General features: G+C 53.7%; 1 protein-coding gene across 1 annotated transcript; it reads left to right on the top strand.

The window, feature by feature from the left end:
- Positions 1-1,677: 1,677 nt before the first annotated feature.
- Positions 1,678-11,348, top strand: KLRG2 (killer cell lectin like receptor G2; the record flags this gene model as incomplete). Its single annotated transcript, XM_081102466.1, has 5 exons — positions 1,678-2,473; positions 5,017-5,118; positions 5,335-5,480; positions 10,525-10,628; positions 11,127-11,348. The coding sequence occupies 5 exons, from the start codon at positions 1,678-1,680 to the stop codon at positions 11,245-11,247; spliced, it is 1,269 nt and encodes a 422-aa protein (XP_080958592.1). The 3' UTR covers positions 11,248-11,348.
- Positions 11,349-11,874: the final 526 nt, after the last annotated feature.

Genomic DNA, 11,874 nt, shown 5'->3' with positions numbered 1-11,874 from the left:
CTTATAAACACACACACACACACACACAAAACCTCTAGTTTATCTGAAATTCAGATTTAACAGATTGGCTTGTACTTTATCTGCCAATCCTACCCTGGGGCACTTGATAAAAATACCACTGACCTCTTCCCCTTGTGAGATTCCGTAGGACTGGGTGGAGCCCAGCCAGGAATTTGTTGTTATTTTTTTTTTAATGGCGTTCAGCTCACTGGCAGGGTTGGGAAACCTGTATTCCAGCACACCAGCGAAGCAGGAATTTTAGGGGAATATAGGCAGGCGAAGGGAATTTTTAGAATTGGGGACCATGGAAAAACACAGGGCTACAAATTGGGAGAAGGTACATCTCCATAACACAAGGAAGCCAGGTGCAGGGAGCAGCAATAGTTGTGTTTACATAAGACAAGGGAGCTGGGAGTAGCCAAAAAGGTCTATAATATTTACAAAATAAAGAAGACGGAAGAAAGCCAGACAGAAAAGAACAATGAGGGAGGAGGGCATCACATGTCCCTGGTGGTGTTTGACCTCTGAGCTCAGGAGTTACTATAGTATCCAGTCTAAGGGAGTAGTGACCAATCAGCGGGGATGCCAAGGCACCAGGCTCTGCAGCCTTTATAAGCCATAGGGAAAGGGAACTCAGTGGGACCCTCCCCCCTCCCCATGTGGGAGTCTGTACTTGTTCTTCAATAAATGTCCACCTTTGCTATACTACTCTCTGTCCGTGGGTTCATTCTTTGACTTTGGCGGACAAAGAATCCGGGTTCCAGTCCAAGAATTCCGTTTCACCAGGCTGGCAGGGGACCAGCTCCTGCCACCATGAAAAGACACATTTTGCCCTGACCGGTTGGGCTCAGTGGATAGAGCGTCAGCCTGCGGACTCCAGGGTCCCTGGTTCGATTCCGGTCAAGGGCATGTACCTTGGTTGCGGGCACATACTACCCAGTAGGGGGTGTGCAGGAGGCAGCTGATCGATGTGTCTAACGCTCTATCCCTCTCCCTTCCTCTCTGTAAAAAATCAATAATATATATAAAGAAAAAGCACATTTTCATTCCTCAGTCTTGAAGGGGCGAGCTGGCAGGAGTCAGGCCCCCAGAGTAGCTGTCCCTGGGATTGCGCGGGAAGGGGTCGGGGATCCTCTCAGGTGTGGCGCCCCTCCTCTCACTACATTGTCGGGACAACCCGCTCGGCTGCTTTTCCGCAGGCCGCCCCATTTCTTTTGGAGCCCCTGGTTTTTCTGGGGTCTGAGGATCTCTGCAAGACTTGACCAACCCGCCCCGCCCAAGTTGTAACTTTCCAAATGCGCCGGAGCCTGAGGGCTGGGGTGGGAGAGGAAGTGCGTGGGACGCAGCACAAAGAAGAGCGAAGAGGCAGGCGGGGCTCGGGGTTCTCCCTGAAAGCTGCTCCCAGACCTTCCCCGGAAAACCGCACACCCAGGCCCTTCCGCCCCGCACTCCCCGCTGCCTGGCGAAGGAGGGGCCGGGGCCCTGGGGGGCGTGGCCAACCCAACTGCAGCCAATCCCCGAGGGGAGCTGGTTGGAGGGTGGGGCACCCCGGGGAGGGGCGTGGTTCCACAACTTCAGCCGCTCAGCTGGACCAATCCCGACCCGGGAGGCGAAACGGACCCCTACCTGGGCCCAGGTGAGCGGCACCGTGCGTCTCTCGGCGACTCCGCGCCCGGGATGGAGGGAGCCCGGGCGGCACCCAGAGGAGACCGAGCCGGAGCCGAGTTGCCAATGGAGCCCTTGGAAAGCCAGGAGCCGGGGCTGGGGCAGCCGCAGGCCCCCGCGGAGGAGCGACGGCCAGAAAGTCCCGAGAGCAGCCCGGCCGCGGCCGTGCAGGAGGCGACCGGCGCGGGCCAGGACCCCTCGGGCGGGAAGAAGCTGCCCTCGCCTCGCCCCGCGCGCCCGCGGGTGCTGCCCGCCAGCCTGGGCTACGGCGCCTTCCGCCGCCAGTTGTCCGCTGGCCCCGAGCCGCCGTCGCCGAGGCCCGCTGCGGCCGAGCTGCCCCGGGACGGCGAGGCGGCGGGAGCCGAGCTGGTGCCCTGGGCCGCGCCGGGGGAGCCGGCGCCCGGCAGCTGGGCGCCCGTGGAGCTGCAGGTGGACGTGCGCGTGAAGCCCGTGGGCGCGGCCGGCGGCAGCTGCACGCCCTCGCCTGCGCCCTCCCGGCGCTTCATCACCGTCCCGGTGCCCGAGTCCCCCGCCTTCTCCCGCCACGCCGCCCCCGTGTACCCGCTCCTGCCGCGGACCGCGTCCTTGGGCAGCACGTGGAGCCGCGGCTCGCCACTGGCCGCCGCCCGGGCGGAGCACGGCCTCGACGCGGAGGGCCAGAGCAGCCCCACGGAAGGGGGCGCGGAGTCCCCGGGCTGCCCCACGTGCCGCTGCCGCCGCCAGGAGCTGGGGAAGGAGGACGCCGCGCTGCTGCAGCGCGCCGAGGCGGACGGCGACCTGAAGCTGCACCCGGCTGTCAGGCTCATAGGTACGCGCGCCGCCGGGTCGGCCTCGCAGCCCGAGGTCCCCAACAGCCACCAGCCCTGGGCCCTGCTCTGGAGGGACTAGGGGACCCGGGCGACCTTCCTAGTGTCCGACCCCACCTGTGCTCTCTCTGGCTTGGAACTGGCAGCATTCTGGTCTACGTAATTATAATCCACATGGTTTTCGATGAAAGTATACAACCACTGTTCTTCCCCCTTACGTTCTCCCGACAACTTCCACAGCCCCGGTCTTTGCGCAACATCTTTGAGCAGCCCGGGGGGGGAGGGGGGGGCGGTTCCCGGGGCGGGAGCGCAGTCCGCGGCTCCCGGCTCCGGGCCGCCCGCTCGCAGCTCAGGCTCCCTCTCCGTCCACTGTGCACCGAGGAACACTTGTCTCACCCCCCACCGCCCCCACTCATCCCTGCAGCCACTTCTGCTGAGACAGTTAGGGTGTGTGTGCGTTTCTTTGCGGGGTGGGGCAGGGAGGCGATCGGCAGGGAATAAGAAAGAGCCTGGAAAAGATAGAAACAAATAAGCAATCCTGGACCGGGAGCCCCGAGGGAGTGGCTGGGAAAGCTTCCTGGAGCTAAGCCTTGGACGGTAAGTAGGAGGGTTGGTTGGTTGGTTGGTTTGTTTTGAGGGGAAGGGTAGTGGTTTCATCTGTATTTTCTTTCATAAATTTTCTTATTGATTTTTAGAGAGGGATAGAGAAATAGAAACTTCGGTGAAGGAGAAACATCGTTGATGGGCTGCCTCCTGGGGATGGAGCGGGGAAACCCAGGCGAGTGCCCTGACCGGAATCAACCAGTGACCTAGTTCATGGGTCAATGCTCAACCACTGAGCCACACCAGCCAGGCTGTATTTTCATTTTTTTTTTTTTTACAAGGAGAATGTATTTGCTACTTGTGTGATTAAAAATTGCGTTCTAGCCCGGCTGGTGTAGCTCAGCTCAAGGTTTGAGCATCGACCCAGGAACCAAGAGGTCACTGTCCATATTCCCGGTCAGGGTACATGCCCGGAGTGCGGGTTGGATCCCCACCCAGTAGGGGGCGTGCAGGAGGCAGCCGATGGATGATGTTTCTATCCCTATCCCTCTCCCTTCCTCTCTGAAAATCAATAGAAACTTAAAAAAAAAAAATTGCTTTCTAAAGGGAGTGTGTAGGACTTCTTCTTTGCCTGGAAGTTTGGGAGACAAATGGCTGCGGGGGGCCGTCTCCCAGGTCTGCGTTGCAGCTGAGTGTGGAAGGTGTCTGCGACTTTAGTAACTGACTGTATTTTTTACTGCTCTGTTTTCTGAAAGGTTGGAGCTGAATTTACTGTTCCATCACAATATGTATATTTACTGAGGTGGTTGGCAGGGTTATTTTCCTTTGCTTCTCCAGACTTTTTAGTTCTGCTTTTGTTATTTTAAGACTGGCAGTTTATGTATCTTTTATTCCACGCATTTTCAAATCGCTTATTTGGGTAACACCTTCACTGAGCTATGACTTACATAACACAATTCACCCATTTAAAGCATACAATTCAGTGGTTTTTAGTATATGGAGAGTTGTGTGACCATCACCAGTCCATTTTATAATACTTTCATCACTCCGAAAAGTGCTGTATCTTCTAGCGATCATCCCCCAGCCCAGGCAGCCACTAGTCTACTGTCTGTCTCGATGGGTTTGCATATAACACATGTCCTTTTGTGTCTGGCTTCTTTCACTTAGCACATAGTGTTTTTAAGGTCATCCATGATGTGGTTAGGTCCCGTGCCCCCCCCCCTCCCCCCTGCAACCTCATGCCAGCCATCTGGGCCCCTGGGGCTTTGGGCTGCTGACAACTCACACTTGCCTAGTGCTCTGCAGCCTGCGAAGTGCTCTCTGGACCTATGAGGCTTCCCTTGGTGGCCTCCAGACCTGGACAGACAAAAGAGGCAGGTGTGACTTCAGTGTTAAAACTGAAAACACCAAGAACTCTTGAGTCAGAACTTGAACCCAGGTCTGTCAAACTCCAAATCTAGCCCTCGTTCCTCTCTCATTTGTAATTTTATCTCCGGGTACCTTTGCCCAGTCTATTAGCTGCTTGAGTGCAGGGGCCTTGCCCTGTTCTTGTGAATTTATACCGTGTCTAGGGCACATTAGCTGCACAGTAAATGCTTGTTAGCCAGTTATTTGTCCTCTTTTTAAAAACTTTTATTTATTGATTTTAGAGAGCTAGGAAGGGAGAGAGCAAGAAACATCAAATTGTTGTTCCACTTGTTTCTGCATTTATTGGTTGACTCCTGTATGCACCCTGACCAGGGGTTGAACTTGGCCTTAGCCTATCAGGACAACGCTCTAACCAACGGAGCCACCTGGCCGGGGCTTGTTCTCTTTCTTGAATAGGATCTTATTTAAGAAGTAAACATCTAGCATTTTTCTCCCAGATAGGCTGTTCTCACCTAAATCGAGTGGCTTATCCTGGTGTCTGGGCCGAGGGTGGGGGTGCTCCTGTGGGCATGATGCTGGGGTATAAGTCAGTGGTTCTAACCTGTCTCTCCTGGTTGTCCCTTCCCCTCCCCAGGGCTGCCCATGTACATGAAGTCCCTGCGCTGGGCCCTGGCGGTCATGGCTGTGCTCCTGGCAGTGTCCACGGTTGCCATTGTGGCCCTGGCCTCTAGAACAGGTATGGTGCCTCCTCCCAGCTGTGCTTTGACAGGCAGTCGGGGGTCAGCCCCTGCCTGGGGGTCTTTGGGCCCCACACAAACTGTACAGCCTTCTGCAGTCCCTGCCCACCTGCTTGCCCCTCAGTCAAGGCGGTGGCCAGGTTTTAATATTTTTAAGGAGCACGCACTCAGCTCATTAGTTTACCTTGCAGCTCACCTGTGGTCTCTGCTTTCAGGGGCCGTGTGCCGGCCGTGTCCCCATGGCTGGCTGTGGTCTGGGGAGCACTGTTACTACCTCTCTACTGAAGCTCAAGCCTGGGAGGCCAGCCAGGCTTTCTGCTCCGCCCACCATGCTACCCTCCCCCTGCTGAGCCACACCCAGGTAAGGAGGGAGGGAGGGAAGGAGGGTGGGCAGTGGAGGGGTGTGCGTATCATTACAGTGTACAGGTTGCTAGCCCTGGAAGGAATCGCAAGGATCTAGTCCAACTCCACATTTCAGAAAAAGTCACCAGGCTTGGAGAAAGACAGTGGCACGCAGGGGCACTAGACTTCTGATCGCCAAGGCCTTCAATTTCCTCTTCATTCTAAGTGGTGGAGGTGGAGGTGGACCTGGAGGACCAGAGCAGGGCTGCCCTCGTCCCGTGTGGTGGCCATGGAGCCAACAGGGAGCTTAGGAACCAGTCTGCGCTGGCAGATCTGAGGGAGACACATGCTTACTCTTGGGAGGTTATATGAAAAATTAATTACATTTAGTGGGTATGCTATTCAGGTCTTGCTATAATAACGCAGGGTGACAAATCACCGCTAAAGTCGGTGACTTTAGACCACAGCATGTCTTGATCTGTGGGAGGACTGTTGTTGGGCTGATCTTGGTTTGTCAGACAGCTCAGCTTCAGATACAGATTGCGGGGCTGGCCTTGAGCCCAGCGGGGTTTACTCCGTGACTCTCTGGTCCTTCTACCCGAGGGAAAGTCTTCATAAGAAAAATGGCAGAAGGGCAAGAATCAAGCACCGGTTAAGGCTTCTGCTGATGTTATATCGGCTAACATTCCATTAGCCAAAGCAAATAACAAGGCCAAGCCCAACATCACGGGGACAGACAGCATAGGATCTCCATCCCCTGGGGAGCGGGGAGAAGAGTGACTATTTGCTGGATAATAATCCAACCGGTGGGTTTGAGAGTGGCTATAAAAGAGGACCTTGACTTCATTTTATCTAATTTAGGTGCCAAGAATCTATGTTAGCTGTTCTCTTATCTAGGAAAATGCAGCATCAATAAATCTTTATTGAGCACTTTCTCTATATTGTTTTGGGGGGAGGGTGGAATTCAGTGGTGAGCCTGAACAGCACAGCCTCCATCTTTGATGGCTAAGAGAGCAATGAGTGAAGCAGACATTAATCAAGAATTTTAGATCTTTGTATGCATACAATTTCATTTTCTTAAATTGCTCCCGCTCAGTTCTGCAATAAACGATTTCTGCCCCATACCACAGGGAGCGCAACTTCTGTCTTTTTCTTTTCTCTGGAAGAACTCCTGGAAGTAGACATAAAAATCTGCTGGAGAAAATGTTTTACAGTGAACATAGATTATTATAGTAGTAGAAATAACATATCTCAAAAAACATGGTGAAATGAAGAAGGTCCAGAGTAGACTGAAAAAATTTCCCACTATGGTAAATATAGATGTGAAGAATAAACATGCTAATATTTTAATGGTAGTTGGCATGTAGAGGAGGCAAGATTTCGAGTGATATTTGATTTTTTCTAGCCCATGGAGGTAAGAGATGGGTATAAAACAGTTTTTGCCCAGGGCCTGGACTGGACCTTGAGTTCTTATCATTGTGAGATGAGATCAGGCTGGGCAGAGAAACCTATCCAGGCCCCTGCATCAAAGGACCCAGCCTGATCACACCTGCAAGTTAAAAACCAGTGGGAACATGGGCAGGTCCCTAGATGGCTTGAAGCTGGGGAGGGAGCCTAGCAGGGCAGGGACTTGGCAGCCCTGCATCATTTTTCCATTTCCTGAGACAGAGTCACTGGGCACAGCAAGTGTCATCAGAAAGCCAGTGCCCTTCAGGCCTTCATCAGTCATGGTCAATCCAGAATGACCTTGGACCTCAACTGAGCAATGGCCTCCTGGCTAGTGGGTCCTCAAAAGGGGAGCCGGGTTTAACAGATTAAAAAAAAACACACAGGATCAATCGATTGAAACATAAGTAAATATTCAGAAAATATGTTACAGGGCCTGAATAAGCTCCTTCCAAAAAAGAACTTCTAAAAAGCCCCTTGCAGAGAGACCCACACTAAGATTTGGGTCCAGGCAGTTAAAATCCGGCCTGTGTTGACTGAGCTCTGGAATCCTCCCCAGGTTTGGACCAGGGCCAGAAGCTCCGGGAGGTGCCGAGCCAGGGGTGGGAAGCACAGGCTGGCAAAGGCCAAGCTTCCTGAGCTGGGATGCACAAGCCCCAGGACATGCCATGGTACCAGGGAGTGCACACGGCTCATCCCCAGAGCGGGTTTTGCTCAGTTAGCAAAAAGGAGAGTTTCAGGCCACCTATGTCATCTCAGACCCACTCTCCATTGGCTCCATGACAGCTTCATTTTGCAGGGTGAGGAAAGGAGAAGCTACCTTAAATGTACACACCAGCTGTGTAATTTACCACAATTTTAAAAAGTGTATGAAGATATAGAAAATACTTCGCCTGACTTTTAAGGTGTAAAACATGAGATTTCAAGTACATTATGCCCAGGATCAGAATTTCCCTCCCCGCACTGGTGGGAAAGTTGGAGACGCACCCGCGGGAGGTGGCAAGGCCCCAGGATCGCTGTGCCATCATTATCGAGCAGTCCTTTGAGTGCAAGTTTCTGTAATTTATAATTCTTTTTTTTTAATGTATTTATTTATTGGTTTCAGAGAGAAAGGGAGGAGAGAGGGATAGAAACATCAATGATGAGAGAGAATCATTGATCGGCTGCCTCCTGCACACCCCCTACTGGGGATCGAGCCTGCAACCCAGGCATGTGCCCTTGGCCGGAATCAAACCTGGGACCCTTCAGTCCACAGGCTGACGCTCTATCCACTGCGCCAAGTCGGCTAGGGCATATAATTCTTGACAATGCTTTTCCCACACCACTATTTTTTCTATCAGTGAGAACAGGTTAATGGAGTCTGAGCTGCCCTGACCCGTGGGACAACAAGGGAAAGCGGCCGAATGGAGAGGGTATTGCTGCATGGGACAGGCCAAGGCTCCTGTCACCAGGAGGCCAGAGCTAGGACAGGAAGGCCAGGGTGCCCTTGGCATTGCTGTAAGCATCAGATGAGGTCGTGTGGGGAGCAGGGCGCAAAGCTTTGCACACCACCCAGCAGAAATGGGGCTTCCTCCACAGAGGGGATGTAGTGAGTGTGTACTCTGTGCCCTGGGCTCTATACATGCTATCTCGGGCCTCATTGCAAACGTCCCCATTCTACAGTGGACCTTGCTGAAGCTCTGAAAGGCTGGGTAAGCTGCCTTAGGTCACAGCCCAGCAAGTCAACAGAACCAGAGTTTGAACGTGGGACAGCCTGGCTCCAAAGCTCTACGCTTCACAGTGACAGCTCGCCTCTAAGCCCTGGTGTGCCTTTCCCAACCAGCAGCTGACCTCTCCCCGGAGGGCAGGTCTGTGCAGCCATGCAGCAAGATGCTTGGGCTGCTCTGCCTTCTGACTCACACCTCAGGGCCAGCCTCATCCTCTCCAGAGCTCCCCTCCCAGCCCTGCCCATGGGCCCCAGCTGGGGGCATGGAGCCAAGAGGAAAAAGCCAGCTAAGGCAGGGCTTGTGTGTGTCCTGCCTGTTCTCATCACTCTCCATTTTCATATGCCGTCTGATCTCTGGGATCTCAGATGGGTCAGCTTAGCAAGGTTACCTGGAAGTTGCTTCTGGCCCCTCACAGCTACTGACTGGCTGGTGCTCCCTTGGGAGTAAGATGTATGTGTGCTTACACCTCTGGGGCATACAGCTGTGGTGGTGGCCCAGTGTTGGCCGGGGCCCTTGGTGGTTACCGGCAGGGTCACGGGGAGGCAGTTTTGCTGAGCTGGCCGACTGCTGGGCTCTGCTGGTCCATGGTGAGTGAGACTTAAGGATGAATAGGAGTGGCACGGTCATCACTCCAGTACTCACTTGCTAATTCCCAGGGTTAAATAGAGGTTTCATCTTTGTCAACTGAAACCATTTTCTGGGGAAGACCTGACTATGTCGTTAAATCCATTTATACCACCCGCTTCACTAACGTGACTATATGCTTCTTATCATTGTGGGCGAGGTGCGATTGCTGGTGTGGTCTGCCTTTTCCACAGCATCCTTTCATATTTACATTTTCTTGCGTAACTACATTTTTTATGTCCTTGTCATCTCTAACAGCACTGCAATTTTCCATCGTGTTGCTATCCCATAATTGGCCTGGTTATTTCCCCATTGCTGGGCATTTGGGTGGCTTTCAATTGTTCTTTATAAATGGACTGTGTTACCTGCGGGTAAATTCATTTACTCCCCTTTATTCTCTTGGATTTACTCCCCAACGTGGAATCACCCATCCAAGTGACTAGAACCGTGTTCCTGATCTTGTTATGGGCGTAGCCCCAAGTTATGTTCCAGAAGGACTGGGCCAGTGTGGACCGGCAGCATCGCACCGGGAATTTCAATGTAGAAACACCTTTTAAGTGTAATTGAATTGCAATTGAAAAACAAGTTGAAAATTTTGAATTTAACGTTAATACCATGTTTTGTTAAAAACCTGACATCAAGGATAAATCGTTAAAATGATCATTTCTAATAGCTAACACACTTGTTTTCATTCTTGCTGTTCCTCATGTTTGTGTCTCTGTATGTACATACTTTTTCATTATTATAATCAAGCCACAACTGTGATTCAGCTTTTTCACTTTCTGTGACCCTGCACATACTACAGCCCCGTGCTACACCTTTCCCCTGTAGTGCTCCATGGACTTCCTATTTTTTTAATGGTCTTAATCAGTTCTCACACTGAACTGAGACAATGTAACTGGTGCTCTTGCTGGCAATTATGTTGTTGACCATCTGCTCCCAGGAGGCCCCTGCAGCCTGATCCATCCCATCACTCACCTCCTCCCAGCTTTGCTCATGCCTTTCCCCGCCTCTTCTCGGAGCCTCTGTTCCTCTTGCTCAGTAGGGATTGACATTCACATCCCCTCGCCTTGGGGGCTGAGATGGGATCGCCCCCATTTCTGGGCCCCATCCTGAGTGCAGCACCTGGCAACCAGCAAGCAACCCATCCAACTTCCCGATTCCTGGTGTTTGGGCAAGTTGGGTTGAGCTGAGTTGCTTCTCTGGCCTGGCCAGCTGGGAACTTACAAAAGTCCTGGTGAGACGAGCCAGCATCCAGAGAAGTGACCAGCTGCTTCTCTCCCTCAGGACTTCCTGGGCAGATACCCTGTCACCACGTACTCCTGGGTGGGGGCCCGGCGAGGCCCCCAGGGCTGGCACTGGATCGACGGGGGCCCCCTGCCACCCCAGCTGTGAGTGACTGTGGGCGGGGGGGTGGGGGGGGGCCTCCTATCCCTATTCCACTAGCATGGGCTCCCCAATGTGACCAGAGTAACATCACAGCAAGCGCCAAAGGGGGGTTGGAGGCCTTCCCCCCTGCAGACACCTCCCCCACTGCCATCTGGAGCCACCATCTCCCGACACTCAGTCCCCCTGCTCCACCCCAGCCTGAATGCCTCTCGGTTAACCCCATACCCATGCTCAGGGCCTGGTTTTGTTTAGTCCCCACCACCCCATCCCTTATCTAGACCCCCAGTACCATCACCCAAGCAGGACTGGCACCCTGTTCTACAGATGAGAAACATGTGTGCGACTCAGAGAGGTTTACTGGTTCACCCAGTGCTGAGCCAGGGGCATCCTCACGACTCCTGCCGCAGGGCTCCTTCCACACCCCGGGCCTGGCCAGTGGGTATGCAGGCTGGAGGGCCTGCGACACCCTGAGCGCCCTCCTTCCTCTCATCCTTCCCCAGACTCCCAGAAGAAGACAAGGACCAGCCGGGTCTCAAGTGCGCGGGCCTGGAGGGAGGCAAGCTCATGGCTTTGGACTGCACCTCTTCAAGACCCTGGGTCTGTGCCCAGGGGACCAACTGACTGGGGTTCTGCCCATTCCAACCCTGTTGGGGGCATACAGTCCACCTCCCCTCCCCGGAGGGGGGGCCTGTTCCCTGGACCCAGGCTCCCGCCGCTCCCTGCTTGGTGCCTGGGGCCCTGCCTGAGCGAAGTGGGGAGCTGGGCCTCTGTTGCAGGAAGATCACCTCCGGGGAAGGCTTTCTGTGGCCCATCTTCGCCTCCAGCTGCTGAAGAGGATTTGTTCAGAGACCTTGAGATGGTTTTTTTTTTTTTTGCATTTCTGAGCCTTGGTCTCTCCCTCATGAAAATGGCCATTACCCATTCTCTCCTTTACCTGCTTCATCACAATGCACCCTTCAGTCCTAGGGGAACGGAAAGGATTAGTGATCACAGGTGAGCCCCATCTGAGTGGACATGGAGCCATGAAATGAGTGTTCCACTGGTTTGTGGCCAGAGGGCTTGTCAGCAGTGTCATCCTTGCTATAAATGCCGTTTCCAGGCGAGGGGCACACAGCTGATGACCCGTGTCAGCAGGTGAGAAGTGGTGTTCCCCGGAGGAGGAGGGAGGTTGCACACTGATGGCCAAGGCTGGGGCAATGGGGAGGGGACCACCATGGTAGGCGAAGTTCCTGCAAAGCACGGGGTCTG

This window comes from Myotis nattereri (assembly GCF_964212035.1).
Source record: "Myotis nattereri genome assembly, chromosome: 11".
NCBI classification, from domain to species: Eukaryota; Metazoa; Chordata; class Mammalia; order Chiroptera; family Vespertilionidae; genus Myotis; species Myotis nattereri.
The sequence above is the reverse complement of the archived record's forward strand: the minus strand, read 5'-3'. Positions and strand labels throughout refer to the sequence as shown.